This window comes from Oryza sativa, chromosome 7 (assembly GCF_034140825.1).
Source record: "Oryza sativa Japonica Group chromosome 7, ASM3414082v1".
In the NCBI taxonomy this organism is placed as follows: Eukaryota; Viridiplantae; Streptophyta; class Magnoliopsida; order Poales; family Poaceae; genus Oryza; species Oryza sativa.
This window is the reverse complement of record NC_089041.1, coordinates 16,287,893-16,305,241: the sequence shown is the minus strand read 5'-3', so window position 1 is coordinate 16,305,241 and position 17,349 is coordinate 16,287,893. Positions and strand designations below refer to the sequence as shown.

Below are 17,349 nucleotides of genomic sequence, written 5' to 3'. Positions count from 1 at the left end.
CTGTACTACTCGTAAAAACGACCTTAAACATTGATTCATGTATTCTACTATATGTGGAATAATGATACTTCAAGTAAATCATGTTGCGAGCTTTGCAATTATTTTTAAACTCAGTTTTGCTCGTCGCAATAATTGCCTTAAGAACAAATAGTGAATTTAGACTTGGACGATAAGTGATGCAGAAATGGTGTTAGTTGTGCACTGATAGCAGGAGTGTTCGCCTGAGTCGATTAAGAACCGAACTTTGTGTCACCCACTATTGTTTACCGTACATCCACATGTGCTAGTTATGGGATAGACTTAGTTGATTAAGTTATTTAGGGTCTAACCTTATATTTTGGTAGGCCGGAGTAGTATGAATTAGTTTTAGTGGTGATTAAGAGGAGCTAACTATTTGCCCGCTAAGGGTAATCCAGGCAACTATGTTTATCCAATATAATGGTATAGTCCCTCATGGGGAAACATATGTGTTTGACGTCATATCGTTAGGTTTAAGGCGTGGGCCAGCCACCTAATAGCTCTAGGTCATTCACACTTGTCGTTCCAGTGCAAAGCTAGGCTTTGAGTAATGTAAAGGTTACGTTGTAACTTCTAGACCGCATTCAACACGTAGAGTGTTGTGGTACCAATGGGTACCGGACAAATTAGAGTACTCACATTATGTAGTTAACGTTGTACAAACTTTGTAAAGTGTAAAACTGTTAACAACCAAATTTGGTAATTCAAGTATCGGAGATGAAGATAAAACCGAAGCGGAATCCAAGACGGAGATCGTTCTGGAAACAGAGCAAGAATCAGTTAAAGTCCGAATCAGCTAAGATCAGAATCGGCAGAGTTCGAGTCGGACAAGGTTAGCCGATTAAGCCGATTCTGACAATATGACTCGATATATGACATCGGGTTAGGTTAAAGTGCTAAATTCACATGGATTGCCATGCATAGATTGAGTTCTGAAAAGGCAATTGTATCTATTAATTAGGATATTTTATGTAATTTCCTTAGAGATATGTTCGGGAAAAAGTCTGCCGTAAAGACTTATGGTATCTTAGAGTTTGTTATAGATAAGAGTCGTGTCCGACATGGACATATTTTGTAATCTCGGGTATAAATAGACCCCGAGCCCCATGTAATCAATATAACACACGTTCAATAACAATCTCGGCGCATCGCCACCCATTTACTTTTGTTTACTTTCGACGAGTTCTTGCTTTTAGGTTGAGCTGCATCAGTTTCGATCTTCAACTAGAGGTAAAACTTGTTATGGCGGCTTGCGTTCTCGGGATTAGTGCTTCCATCTTTATGATACTCTAATCTTGTTTATGTAATTCGTCGAGTTATCATATATTCTATATAATCTCTGACAATATTGTTATCTAACCTTCAATCGGCTAACATCTACCATTAGAAGGCAGTCGATTAGGTTAAATAGCAATGTTGGCTTAGATTATATAGGGTATCTACCATCCTATGAAACATCCAATGGCTTGATTGTCTAGATATTGTTCTTCTCTTCATACTTATAGTTGCATCAGTTGAGTTTGACCTTATAAGTCGTGATTAGAACAATGATCTCTAGCCTGCTTTTGGTTGCCGATTAGGGTAGTGTCGGGATTTCAGCCGATCTTACCTGATTTAGCTTTATATTTTATGTGCTTAATTGATATGCTAGATCTGCCCTTTATGTTAAGATCTTAATACAACAAAGTATGTTAGGCTTCTGTTTGATATATTTTACTTGCTTTAATATCTTGATATAGAGTAGTATCAGAGTATTAGCCGATACATGCTAGGTCTATCTGATCGGCTATGTTATAAGCATCTATAATCTTATTGTTAATATATATTTTGATCTAAGTGATTTATACTATCTCGGCATGGCGACCGATCTATCCCAATCACTTGATTTAAGTATATATCGACATAAGGATTATATACTGTTAATATCTACAGCCGATCGAATAGATTTAGTTCTTCCTTACTTGTTCATGATTGCCGATCGACTTAAATATGACATCGGCTCAAAGATAAGTGATACGTCATCGGCGGCTGGCCGATTGGCTATCATTTATGGATTTAACTGCGGTTTCTTTGTCTTTATTTCTCGTTGATTGCAGGATCAAATCAACTGGCACGCTCACGAACCTAAAGGCAAGATTTTTTGGACATGCACTGGAGTTAAGCAGATCTCCCAGGCCTTCTGTTTCTCGCATCAACAAAAACTAATCGATTAGCCGTGCTCATGTTTATGCGCGACATAGTGTGGGTCATTGGCATAGATTTTGTGTTTTATAAATGCTTTTGAAAGTGATATTTAAAATGATGTTGATGATGATACTTGTGTATGATTGACTTGCTGCTGAGGAGGGTAGCAAGCATGCTACTTGTATTATGATGATGAATATGATGGTAATATGTCACTAATATGATGCTATACCATGATAACTATACTAAGTCTTGCAAATGCTTATTTAAAATTCTGTTGCAAAATGTTTGTGAAATTATTTCAGCTTAATGCAATTATGAGACCATAAATAGCCATTCCTTGGTATTTAGAGCTTGTATGTATTTAGGATTGTATTGCCTTGCCAGTACATTAAACGTGTTAATGTATTGACACTTGTTTCTTTGTGGTATATTTTAGTTGTGTTGCAGGTAGTTGAGTGCAGCGCGTTCCGTTGATCTCTTCAGGACGGTTCATTAGTGGTCTACCCCTAGTTGGCTTGCTTATGGGTCTTTGGTAGATAAACTTCCGTGTGAACCACTAATTATAAGGCCGGTCGACCGTATGTTTCTTAAACTTAGACTCTAAATTATCAATTTTTTATAACTCCTTGTTTATGGATGCCATTTGTTTTGATGAAAGTGCCTTGGTATGTTCTATGCTTATAGAATATCTAGACATGAGTGTGGATTGTTGAACAACATAGATATTCTAGAACTTAGCAAATTAAGTCAAGTCTCCTAGTATGTGTAACACATCTGGTTGCCACCTTCGAATGGTTAACGGGCATGTCTCAGACTGAAGTTGACCGGCACGCTAAGTTTTACTACCTCCGTCCCAAAAATGTAGCTATTTCTAGCATAGTGCCTTGTTCCAAAATGAAACTATTTCTTCACCTACCTCCTCTCAACCAATCACAACCATTCTTCTTCACCTACTTTCTATTTTCAACCAATCACACACTTCCTCCAATCATTCTCACATGCTTTCTTAATACCCGTGCCAATCTTAAAAATAGGTATATTTTGGGACGGAGGAAGTAGAAATATCTCTTTTGCTTACTATTTAGCACTACATAGATTATATTGAATGGTGTTTAATTGTGATCATAGGGCACATTGAGGCTTGAGTGACTATTATGCATGTTTGGATCCCACTCACCCAAAATAATGTGATGGTCGCATTAAACATTAGACTATATATTTTTTGGGTGCTCTACATAACGACGCTGTAGATCCCTTGGGTTATAAAAGGAGGGGTCATGCCACTAGAAAAAGAGATTTTCAGGGGAAAAAAGGAAACCCTAGGTAGAACAGAAACCCTAGTTCACTTCACAAGCTTGTATTGTACACTTTTGCATCCACATAGTCTCAAACACGGGAGTAGGGTGTTACGCTTCCGAGCGGCCTGAAGCTATATACTCGCTTGTGTTCATTTTTACATTTTCGCGGTAAACAAACTCGAACTCTGTTCGGCCCCTGGCTAAATCTCCAATGGGGGGAGGAGGGGGGGTCCTTTCTGCCCTGTTGTAGGAGTACCGATATCCGATATATACTTTTGTGGTACTTTGAACCACCCCGACTGTCTTCTCAAGCATATGAACGACAGTCCTGTACGCTGGCTCCTATTCATCAATAAACTCCCTATGTTGTAGACTGTTTCTTCAACATATGACAAATTGGATGTACACAAATAATAGAGTTGAGGATGATCCAAAGTGTCACAAAGGTATACTAACCCAGTCCAAAGTGAAAACATTGGTTAAATGGTGGTTCAAAGCTAAACACCGGTAATAAAATGTTGTCGAAAGTGAAGTTTACTTTAACCTTTTTATATACACATTGCATTTATTTTGTTTTTCCATTACTCCATATTGATTTCATTTTAGTTTCATATTCTATAGAAGTTATACACAACTTAGTGCAATTAGTTATGACATGGGCTTTGGTTTATACAAATCAAACACGTTTATGCACCAAAACAAACAACTGACAGGTAAATGTACGTACCTCGTAAAGGTGTACTGACTATGCAATTTACTTGTTCATTAATTTTATTTAGCTTTAAAAATCAATAAGTAGATGGGCAGCTAAATATTTTGCATGCTTAAGTAGATGTGTGAAAAATGATTATAACATATCATTATATCAATACACCCTTAAAATTGAAATAAACAATGAAAATAACTAATTAGTGTTATTAGCTAAAAATCAATGATTAGATGAGCAGGTAAATATTGTGTATGCATAAGTATATGTCGGGAAAATGACTCTTAATACACGCCTAAATCCCTAAATAATATGATATGCTGTATATTTTTCTCCAATTTTTCTAGCATGGGCTGTGCTGGAGTCCGCACGAAACGCCTTCTGTTGCAGGCCACTAACGGGCTAGCAGCCCACTTCGGAAGATGTAGGAATAAATTCACTTTGACTCCCTTAAAAGTGGCCCGAATTTATTCCATGATCCTAAACCGTAAAACTATTGAAACCGGTACAATATATTTGACTAACTTGTTGGTTTTGGAGGACGATTTCGCTGACGTGGTGATGCTGACGTGGCAGGGTTGACCTACTCTATGGGTTGACATGGCATTTAGTTAGCAATTGAATTAAAAACGTATATGTGAACCTATTTATCATTCACACGCATAAAAAGTTGTGGGGCCCACTGACATGTGAGCCCCACTGACATGTGGGCCCACCTATCATCCTCTCTCTCTTTTTCTTCTTCCTCCCATCTTCCTTCCTACCCTCTTTCTCTCCCCTTTTCTCCCCTTCGACCGGCCGCCGCCGCTCGGCGGCCGGTGGGAACTGAAGCGGCGGCGGCGATGGGAGCTGAGATTAGCGGCGGAAACAATGGCGTGGGCAGCGCCGGGAAGCATGGGGGAGGTGAGGATGCCGAGGAGGAACCAGTTGAGGCTGAGCAGCGGGACGGTGTTGGAGGAGGAGAAGGTCGGCCTGCCGCCCCGGAGCGCGGCGGCGGACTCGCGGAGGAAGAAGAAGCGCGTGACACTGCACATGGACACGCCCATCGTGGCGAACAGCCCCACCAGCAGCGGCAGGCACGGCGCGTCCGCCGCCCACGCCACCGCCCCCACCACCGCCGCCATGCCCAGGCTGACCAGGCTCCGCCGCCGCGCCACCGCCTTGCCCCGCCGCATCTGCACGGACGTCTCGGAATCCTACTCCTCCATGGTCACCTCCGTCGCGACGCCACCGCCCCCTCCTCCTCCTGAGCGGCGGCGGCGGCGGCAACTTCCTCTGCTTCGTCTTCCCGGTCCTTCCTCTTCCTCGTGTTCGACGGGCGCGTGGACGCCGGTAAGCTCTCGCCGCCGTGTGCCGTCGACGGCGGCTTCTTGTCCCACATGGACTTGCCCCTTTACTCGTTGAGCCGCATGTTCTCCAGCTTGAGAGGCTTCAGCTATGGCGCCGCACCACGCAACAAGTAGCTCATCAGTTCCCCACCATTGATGAACATCTCAATGCTTGACAGTTGACACTACTTTACTTACCTGGGTCTCGAGGAGAGTGATCCTGGCAAAGGCGTCGTCGTGCTTCTCCTCCATCTCGTCAAGAATCTCCTCCATGGCCTTGCTCTCCTTGAGCGCCATGCTCAGTTTCTCCTCCAGCTCCCTATTCTCCCACACCAACCTCTCTATCTACATCTGCATCTCCCCCAACAGCCCGTGCGGTGGCGGCTAGCCGAAGGGGAGAGAAAGAGAGAAGGGAAGAAGAGGGGAGGAAGAAGAGAGAGGATGACAGGTGGGGCTCATATGTTAGTGGGCCCCATATTTTTTTTTTTTGTGTGAATGACAAACGAGTCCCATCCCACATATACGTTTTTAATTCAAATGCCAACTAAGCGGCACGTCAACTCCACAGTGTAGGTCAATCCGCCACGTCAGCGAAACCACTCTCTAAAACCATAAAGGGAGTCAAATTACACCTGTTTCAATAGTTTGGGGGTGGAGATATCCGGTTTTGCGGTTTAAGATCATGGATTAGGTTCGGGTCACATTTAAGGAGTCAACGTGGATTTATTCCGAAGATGTAGCGCGTAGCCTCGATAGGCCGAATTCCTGTTCCAGCCTAACAACTATGGGCCCCGCGCGGGTCGGCCGCAATTTCGTCCTGGCCCATGTGAATTTGGCCCTGAAAATATCTATAATAGAACTGAGGCCCATTGTTGCGCGTGCTGGGCTGAAAAGAAGAAATGGAGAAAGTTGGAAAACATATCACGTATGGAAAAAGTCCAGTTTGACTCCCTTAATTGTACACCGAATCTAATTCGTACCCCTCAACCAGAAAACCGGATAGAACGACTCCCCGAACTATTGAAACCGGTACAATTTGACTCCCTCAGCGGTATTGGAGGACGGTTTTGCTGACGTGGCGCTGACATGACGGTGTTGACCCGGTTTTCGTCCCACGTGGCGCTTAAGTGGCATTAGAATTAAAAAAAAATTGTGGGACCCATCTGTCATTCATATCGTGGGACCCATTGACATGTGGGGGGCCCACATGTCATCCTTTCTCTCCAACCCTTCTTCCTCCTCCCTCTCTCTCTACCTTCTCTATCTTTTCTCTCCTTTTTTCTCTTCCCCATCGGATGGTAGTGCCGGTGAAGGACAGGGGGCGGCGGTGCCGGCGTCGGGGACATGGGGACGCGGTGGGGCGAGGAGGCCGCGGCGGCGAGGAAGGCACGAGGGAGCGACTGGGGGGAGGCGGCAGCGACCGGCGCGGGCGGGGATGTCGCGCGCCGGGAGGGGGGGAAGGGGGGGCGCGGTCGTAGCTGCCGGCCGCATCAGCGGTGGGGACGACATGTCGGGGATACGGGGTCGCGGTGGGGCGAGGAGGCCGCGGCAACGAGGAAGGCACGAGGGAGCGGCTGGGGGGAGGTGGCGGTGGCCGGTGCGGGCGAGGGGCGCGGCCGTATCTGTCGGCCTCTGCAGCGGTGGGGACGACATGTTGGGGAAGCGGAGACGGCGGCGAGCGACGCGGGCAACACCTCCCCTTCCACCCCTCCTCCTCCTCCTCCAGGCCCATCTCCATCTCCGCCGCCCCGTCCGACCTCCTCGCCAGCGTCCAGTCCGTTGCCACCGCCGCCTCCGTCCTCGCCACCATCGTCCTCGTCACGAGTCGGGCCACTTCCTTGCCGCCACCTCCCCGATGACGACCCAGACTCCGGCTTCGCGCCCGACGACCCGGACCTCCTCTGCAACTGCCCCGTCCCCGACCGCCTCCTCGTCGTCTCCGCGGGCGTAGCCGCCAACCTCCTCTTCGCCTTCCTCATCGTCTACGCCCTCGCTCGCCCGCCGCCGCCGCTCTCGTCTCCAGCGTCCTCGGCCGCAGATGGGGAAGGGGGAGAGAAAGGGGAGAGAGAGAGAGGAAGGGAGGAGGAAGAAGGATTGGAGAGAGAGGATGACATTTGGGCCCCATATGTCAGTGGGTCCTACAATATATTTTTTGTGTGAATGACAGATGGGTCCCATAATTTTTTTTAATTCTAATGCCACTTAAGCGCCATGTGGGACGAAGACCGGGTCAACACCGCCACGTTAGCGCCACGTCAGCAAAACCGCCCTCCAATACCGCTGAGGGAGTCAAATTGCACCGGTTCAATAGTTCGGGGAGTCGTTCTATCCGGTTTTCTGGTTGAGAGGTACGAATTAAATTCGGCATACAATTAAGGGAGTCAAAGTGGACTTTTTCCTATCACGTATTCACGTGTGAAATCTAAAGGGGACCTGCTCTATACTTTTATTTTTTAAAAAAAATATTTAGAAAAAAAAACTTATGATAAATCAACGTTGTCATGAGCTTGTGACGTTTGTTGGTTGGCCTCTTACGACAAAATAACACTCGTCACAATAATATTGCCACTAGACTAGGTTACGACGATTTGTAGTTCGTCTCATTGATGAACCCCTTATTTTTGTCGCTAAGTTACACTATCCCATAGAGAGCGAAATAAAACTGAATGACATAATTATAAATAGCTTCGATGTCAGGAAAAATTCTTCGCAAAAGGTCATGTGTGTTGTAGTGGACGGATTATTGCAGAATAATCAGTGCAAGGATCAGCATTTTGGTCCTTTTGAAAAACTTATTTCGTAAATAGATCCCTAGAAAAACTTATCCTAAAAATGGTCCTTTTTGGGGCGCCCCCCTGCCGACGTTGCGGGGCGATGCTGAGGTGGCTAGGGGGAGTGCGCCAGAGTGGCTGACGCCCACCCCCCTAAATTTTTTATTTTTGTTTTATTTGTTTGATATTTTTTTCACGCTTAGAGACACACAAGAACCAAACATAAAAAAAATTGAACTCAAATGGACGTAATATGTGACATGTAGAATTTTTCCTCTCCTCTCCTCTCTCTCTGAACTAGTGCAGAGGAAAGAGATGTGCAACTTTTTTATTTTTATTTTATTTTTTTGATATTTTTTTCACACTTAGGAACTCACATGAACCAATCATGTAAAAAATAAACTCAAACGGACGAAATATGTGGCATGTGCAATTTTCCAAAGCTCTACCGAAAAACTTCTCTCCTCGAAAACACAATCTTACAAGCGGAATTTGGAGGTTTTAATATCGCCGAACCTGGCGAAGCTTGGGAGAATCGGATGTAACTTTTTCTGTAGATGTCCATGCATATATTATTTGTCTGATTCCGAGTCCGTATGAGAAAGTTACGCCTATTTTAATAGATGACATATTTTGTCCGTTTCGGTAGAGTTTTGGAAAATTCTATATGTAACATATTTTGTCCGTTTGAGTTTATTTTTTATACAGTTGGTTCCTATGTTCTCCTAAGTGTGAAAAAAATATCAAAAAAATGAAATAAAAATAAAAAATTGCATCTCTATGTACTGTTTAACTTATATATGTCATTTCATGTGGTTATAGTGGTAGAGTGCATTATGTTTAACATGCTGATCAAAGGGTTTTACTAAAAGAATTATGGTCTAATTTTAGTGAAGGTACAAAGTAGACTAAGTGGTATGCTAGATATTTTCAGACTTAGCTAAGTGGTAGTTCTAGTTTAAATTTTTTTTGTGGTTGGTTGTATTGTGATCCTGAGTGTGAAAAAACATCCGAAAAAATAAAATAAAAATGACACCGTTGCAACTCCACACAGAGAAACAGGAATGGAGGCGGCGGCGCCAGCATGGCTGGCGCCCTCCTCCTGCCACGTCGGTTCACGTGCGCCACGGTGGCAGGAGGACGGCGCCAGCCGCCGTCCCGTTGGATGACGGCGCCAGCCACTCTGGCGCCCCAAAAAGGACCATTTCTGGTATAAGTTTTTTTAGAGGTCTATTTGTGAAATAATTTTTTTAAAAGGACCAAAATGTGAAAAATCCAGCTGCAATCGCCATAGAGCAAGTGAACGGGAGTCCCGAGAACCCGGATCGCATAGTATACTTGTATATAAATAGAAGAAGTTTTCTTCTAAACTTTTGTATCCTGTTATTCTAAGCAATAAGAAACACACCAGGTTAGCCCCAATTTCCAGATTGAGTGTCATTCCACATTTTATTTCCCTTTGTTCTTTGCCATTGCAGGACAACTACATTCACCCGCAAGGTGTTCGATTGAGGTTCTAGGCAACAAAGGAATTCCAAAGTATTGAAAGTAAATGTGCAACATATTAATTATAAACTGAAATGTAAAAATTCGAAAATGTACATTTTTCTGATCGTTTTTACAGGAATATTTTTATGGATTGTCTTCCCACCGTCACCGTGATATTATGCATAATTTATCTACTTAATTTATAATCTTGTAGGTCCTGTCATGCCATATGATACTACAGGACAGTGTACGTCGTCAATGCGTACAATCAGACGGGGGCAGAGCTAAAATAAAATAGAGAAGGGTGACACTTGCTTAATTTACTCTCTTTAGATTAAGTTTAACCTGATGCGGGTGTCTAAATTTGTATTGAGTGGGATACACACATAATGAAAATAAGTGAGATATAGCTTAAAAAAAATTTCTTGACCGGGTTCCTGGTACCCCTCCAATACTCTAGTACTCGATGCTCTCCGCCTTCGACGTCGCCATCAGCTCCTGTTTCGTCTTGTTGCCTTTAAAAAAAAAGCGTTGCCAGTAAGGGTGAAAACGGTACGGAAATTTCCGAGAATTCCGGCTACCGTTTCCGGTTTGCGCCGACCGTTTCAGTCGGTATCGGAAATGGAAACGGTAATCGCTTTTCGGAAATGGTAGCGGAAATGATATGGGGTTTTTTCCGACCGTTTTGTCGGTAACCGTTTTTTATCGGTAATTTCCGTCAAATTTCCAACAAAATTCCGAAGAAGAAAGCCGACTGGGCCTGGCTAGCAGGAGCAGGAGCAGCCCATTAGGCATTAAGAGACTAAAGCAGTCGACATCGCTGACGCGGGTCGCAGCCTCCTTCGCCCCGATGGCCTCCGTCGCTGCCGGCCCTCTTTTCCTCCCCCATCCTCCACTGCCGGCCTCTGTGCCGCCGAGCCAAGCGCCACCGCGCCAAGCGCCGAGCGACGTCGTGCCGAGCACCGCCGCACCGCCCCGGCCTCCTCTTCCCCACCGGCACCGCCCCTTTCTCCTCTCTCTCCTTCCCCCACCGCCGCGCTGCGCCAGGCCGCCATCTCCGGCGCCTCTCTCCTCTCGGGCGCGCGTGAAGGAGCCGAAGGCAGAGAAGAGAACGGGTGAGAAAACAGAGAAGAAATTGAGAGAGCAGGAGAAGGAACCGAGAGAAGAGAAGGATAAGAGAGAGAGAAAAGAAAAGAAAGAGAGAAAAACAAAGACAGTGGGACCCACCGGCGGGCCCCACTATCTTGACTCTTCTCCGTGACCCCCTTACCTGGAAACTACCAAAAAGTCTAGTTTAGCATGAAGCTTAATTACAATGGTAGTTATATAGTGTCAACAAAAAACTTAATTACAATGGTAGTTACCACATTGTATGCTTTAGCCATATTGATGTTGAAATATCGTTGAACTTTTTATATTGTTTGTCGACCTTATTGTCAACTTATTAATCATCGTATAACGGTGTTGTGTGGCAGCGTGATGATGCAAGGGTGAAATTATAAGGTCATCTTCATACATAGTTAAATGTGGGATGATACCACAGTTCGTTGTTTCCGACATGAATTTTTGACTTCCGACCGATATCGGTAGATTCCCGTTCCGACGATTCCGTTTCAGATATACCGACATTACTGATATCGTTACTGTTTCCGAGTAGACCGTTCCGATTCCATTTTCGAGAAAATAAAATGAAAATGGAAATGGTATAGGGTTTTTCCGACCGTTTCTGACCGTTTTCATCCCTTACCAAGCCACAGATGTTGGTTTCACCTTTCCTTCTCGTGCCACTGTGAAGTGATTAGGGACAAGCAATGGAGAAGCTGTAGTCCTGCCTGATCATGCGTGTTAAATGTTGTCAACAGCGCTTGTCGAAACATGAATTCGGCAATAATAAAAGGGGGTAGCGCACGAGACCTAAAAGTGGATGGATGCAGAGACAAGGATTTAGACAGGTTCAGGCCCCCTCGTTGAGAGGTAATACCCTACTTCTGTTTGGGGATTTGAATCCGCCATGTATATTATAGATCTGACGATCTAGTTGTCTCATGCCCCCTAGAGGGCCTCCTGCCCACCTTATATAGGATGGGGGCCATGATTACAAGATAGAAACCTTAACCAATACGGTATCGGTTTCCTAAATCTACTTTACAATCTTATCAAACCAGGACTTTAGGCCGTTCCATAATATAGAGGGAAACATAATACCCAAGTCATGATCCGTTACATATTTCATAGATATAAGTTATCCCCTATAACCAGTCGGATAACTATGCCGTATGGGTATGGGGTACCCACAATCTTCACAGTAGCCCCTGAGACCTTCACAGTCGAAAAGATAATCTTTTCTCGAACTAGATTACTCCAAAGATAAGTGCTTCAATCATCTTCGCCATGGTCTCCCGAGTACTTTTACCAAATCAGAAGACTGTGGAGGGCTGAAAAATAATTAAATGAAATTTTAGGTGCATCGACTAGATGCACCTAATAGGTGTAGCCCCCGACTATGTGGTTAGTTGAGCAAACTGAACATATAGTCAAAGAGTAAATAATCCAACCAACTGAGTGATTCTTGATAATTATAGTCAACTAAGTGACTTGATAGCATATACGGTGTGAATCCCTAAATAACATGATCCAAGTGATATACCGACTGCTTTGTAGAATATGATGCGTGCAACCTAAAGTTGACTACATCATTGAAAATTCACATAGCAAAATAGTTATAAAGAAGCTTGTATGTTGTGAATAAAGAAATTTCCAAAGTATTGGGCACACACCATGCGCACACTGCTTTAACAGATGTGCTTAAGTCCCTAAAAGACACATGGTTTCACCACACATGGAAATATATGGCATATGTAGTGTAACATCCGAGTAAATAAACTCATAAAGGATTTACCAACCGCCTGGAAAATGACCAAAATATATAATCAGCCTAAGCCATAATATTGGTAAATAAAAATGCACACTTACGTGACAAAAAGCAATGATATTGTATCCAATCAATTGCTTGATAAACCCAAACAACACCTTGACTATATAAAAAAGTCAGCGGGACAGCTATATAAAGCTTTACTGTTCGACACCTTTTAAGATGCATTGTACCAACTCCTAAAAAGTTGAGTAACTGTGGTATAAAAGGATTTTAAGGTATTGGGCACTTGATCACGCGCACTTTGACCTAAGAAAAAAGTGCCTAAGTCCCTAAAAGAACGTGACAGGTCACACCTGAAAATATGGGCTGCAGACATATTAGGCCTAGGCCAAAAAATATGCCTTCGACACCCTTTAAAGGATGACGCATGTAACATGCTCTCGAGTAATAAATCTTCCGGGTGATATAGACCAAGTGTAGCTCATATGAATAGCTTCTAATCTGAGTGATTATCCCTTATGGGATACTCCAAAATAGATATAATAATTGAATCCCGACTGGCGCAAGTATTCGGTTGATAACCCTTACTGGGAATAATAAATAGTCCAGTCTTTGAGCATAGAAAATAGACCCATGATCATGAATTCATGTTGCATGTATCCGGAACAAGTCCAAATTGAAGGTATAATACTTGTGTTTGAGCTAGTAAGCCCCTGATCATATAGCTTGTCCTTTTGTCGTAGTTACAATGGTCCATTGATAGTAGCTGACGCAGTTGGCATAGAGACAAGACGACCAATATAGAGATAATATTGCCCACCAGAGGTGGCAAAAATATTGGTGGTGGTGAAGATAGTGATACCAATCAAAAGTGATGAAGTTGTACAACCGTGGAGGCGAAGAAACCAGTCGACAGCAGTCAGGTCAGCCAGCAATGAAGATGAAGGCGCCCAACGATAAAGTTGTGTAGCCATGGCAGCGAAATAATCAGTCGGTAACTGATGAGGCAGCTGGTTAAGAAGATGAAGATGCCCATTAGTGGCGACATAATAAGCCATCCATGAAGGCGAGGATACCGGTCGGTGGCGATGAAAGCAAGCCGACGGTGAAGATGTAGACACGCATCAAAGGCGATGACGAAATCCACCAATCATGAGGATGAAGAAAATAGTCGGCGACGACAAACGCAACCGACAGTAATGATGATAAGTAGCAATCATAGATGATTGACTATGATGACGAAGTTGCCCATCAAACAGCAGTAGAATAGGCTATGTTGAAGAGGCTTGACAGGATATTGATGAAGATGACGATGTCGGTGATCCAGTCAATAGCAGTGTAGCAACTGATGATAATGATGAAGATGCTCATCAGCGTTTGCATAGTAGGTCATCCGTGAAGATGAAATAACAAGTCGGCGATGAAAGTAGGTGATGACAGAAGCAACCGAAGGTGAATACGTAGTCACCCCTTAGCAACAGCGGAGACGTCAGGGCCGATGAAGTAGAGGTTCTGTTGATGATGTCAGTGACAATAATCCTTCAAATTGTTGAGAAGATGTCGAAGCTCGAATAGTTTCCTTGATGCAAGCATGTGCATAATGAAGACTGATGCAACGCCCCTTGATTTATAAAGATGGCAGTAGAACTTGGTGCTATAACTGTTGCAGATGCTTTACTTAGAGGAAAGTATATGCTGTTGTTCAACTCATTGAATCTGATCTGAGTTGATTGTTTGATGACTCCAAACTCCCAGACATGTAAATTTAATCTTGACCTACCGGTGTAATAATTGGAGTCGCTGAAGTAAAATGCCAGCTCTGAAGCGCAGACGAAGATAATAACTCCCAGAGTTGACTCGTTGATTGATTGATTGCTTCATCTTGTCAAATTTTGAGAGTCTTGTATTTGTGTAGCCCCCAACTCTTTGATTAGTTGGGAAACAACTGAACATAGAGTCGAGAACTGTAGCTTCTTGTCGTCGAGTAGCCATCACTTGAGTGAAGATATGTATTGAGGATGTCCGGAGAGAAATCTTGAATATTGGAGCACCACTTGTTGTAGTAAAATAACACGGCATCATATTTGGTGACGCATACCGAGATGTCGAAGCTCTTGTAGACGTCATGGCTAGTGAAGTAGCAAAACTTGCGAAGTAGCGGCAATAGAGTTTGCCGGTGCCGAAGACAATGAAGATGAAGTAGCTCCACCATGGTGACAAAGTTGCATAGCTGTGATGAAGTGAACACGAGTCGGCGGCGACAGAACCAGTTGGCGACGGAAGAAGTAGAATAATGACGAAAACGGAGATGTTCTTTAACGGTGGTAAAATAGGCCAGCCATGAAGGTGAAGTCACAATGGGCGGCGGTGAAAGCAAACCGGCGATGACGATGACGCCAGTCAATGACGATGAAGACGCGCAGCCGTGGAGGCGAACAAGCCAGTCGGCGTTAGACAAGGCGACCAGCAATGAAGATGAGGACGTCCATCAGTAGTGGTAGCGGTATAAATCAACCGTAGAGGCAAGGGCACTAGTCAGTAGCAGACGAGATGACCGGCGGTGAAGACGATAAGGCCAATCAACACTGGCAGAATCATGTAGCCATGGAAGTAAAGAAACCAGTCGGCAGCAGACGTAGACAGCTTGCGTTGAAGGTGATGATGCCTGTTTGCGGTGGTGGCGACGTGGCCAACCGTGAAGACGATAGCACCAGTTGGCGTCATATGAGGTGGCCAGTCGGAGAAGATGTAGACGTCCTACAATGGCGGCATAATAAACCAACCGTGCAGGCGAAGACACCAGTCGGCGGCGGCGAAGGCGAGCCGGCGGTGAAGACGTAGACACCCAACAACGGCGGCATAATAGGCCAGCCATGCAGGCGGAGACACCAGTCGGCGGCGACGAAGGCAAGCCGGTCGGTGAAGACGTAGACGCCCAACAAATGGCGGCATAATAGACCAGCCGTGCAGGCGGAGACACCAGTCAGCGGTGGCGAAGGCAAGCCGGTCGGTGAAGACATAGACGCCCAACAAACGGTGGCATAATAGGCTAGCCGTGCAGGTGGAGACACCAGTCGGCGGCGGCGAAGGCAAGCCGGTCGGTGAAGACGTAGACGCCCAACAAACGGCGGCATAATAGGTCAGCCGTGCAGGCTGAGACACCAGTCGGTGGCGACGAAGGCAAGCCGGTCGGTGAAGACGTAGACGCCCAACAAACGACGGCATAATAGGCCAGTCGTGCAGGTGGAGACACCAGTCGGCGGCGGCGAAGGCAAGCCGGTCGGTGAAGACGTAGACGCCCAACAAACGGTGGTGTGACCAACCAACCGTATAGGCGAAAACACCAGTCGACGGCGGACGAGGCAGCCAGTCGGTGAAGAAAACGGCGCCCAACAACGGCGGTGTGACCACCCAATCATATAGGCGAAAACACCAGTCGACGGCGGACGAGGCAGCCGGTCAGTGAAGAAAACGACGCCCAACAACGGCGGTGTGACTACCCAACCGTATAGGTGAGGACACCAGTCGGCGGCGACGACGGCAAGCCGGTGGTGATGTTCTGACTGATCCATTCCTGTAACATAGGAGATAAGCTTAAAGCCATGAATCCCTTTGATGCATATCTGGATCTGGATCCTGCAGAACAAATATATAGGATGAGTAGTATCTGATGTAAATACAGTACTTGAGAAAGATTCAAGTATTAAAAGTGTTTATAAATATGTATTTCTCCTCTCGTCAATTTTGATTTCCCCGAGCAGATGACTCATTACGTTTAAACACTCTGCCTGACTAGTCATAGCCACCAAGCACCGGGAGTCGGCCTAGGCACTTCCCAAACATGCATATGAGTGACATGAGTTCGTCATTAATGGAACAAAGTTTCACGAATCAAAATTTACTACTCGGGTATTTTTGCAATTGTTAAGAGAAGAAAATAAATAAATTTATCTTATCTCTATGCTTTTGATTTATTCCGAATATAATACTTAGCATCTTGCGTTACTCGGTCCATCCAACGAGCCCCCGGGTGCTAGGAATCGGCCCAAAGGCAACTATCCATCGACAAACCAAACGGAAAGCATAGGAAGATAGAACTCCATAACTCGATAGTCACTTTTGTACTCAGATTATGTCGCAAGCAATCAAGATAAATATTATGAAAATTGTTGAAAAAATATGACATAGCATCTCTAGCCCCCGACTCACTAGTCAATGGCGAACCAATTGATGTAGTGAGTTAGAGGAAAAGAAAAATATCATATAAAGAAGAAAATTAATGATGACTTAGCTTTGTAATATTCTCCTTGGTGACGGAGAGATGACCGATATAGGAACGAAGTCATCCGTCAATGGCGATGAAATAAGCCAGTCATGAAGGCAAAGACATCAATCGGCGGCGACGAAGGTGACCAGTCGGTGAAGACGAAGATGCCCATCAACGGTGGTGTGATCAACCAACCGTATAGGCGAGAACACTAGTCGGCGACGACGGAGGCAAGCCAGCGGTAATAACGAAGACATAGGCCCTTCCAGACTCAACGCCATGTTGTACTGATCCGGTAGTGGTTTATAACTCAAGCTCATGATGTCAGAGGAGTGCTTGAAGGGAAAACCGGAGCATGTTTTGATGGAGTCCGAGATAATATCTCCTGATGATGTCAGCCAATATATCATA

At 44.8% G+C, this 17,349-nt stretch overlaps 1 protein-coding gene across 1 annotated transcript; it reads right to left on the bottom strand.

Moving 5' to 3' along the window:
• Window positions 1-4,843: 4,843 nt before the first annotated feature.
• On the bottom strand, window positions 4,844-7,516 carry LOC107281686 (uncharacterized). The gene is given in 4 exon segments (XM_066312678.1): window positions 4,844-5,408; window positions 5,411-5,644; window positions 5,736-5,921; window positions 7,058-7,516. Coding segments are annotated over 4 exon segments (1,359 nt in total). The 3' UTR covers window positions 4,844-4,928.
• Between the last annotated feature and the right edge of the window lie 9,833 nt (window positions 7,517-17,349).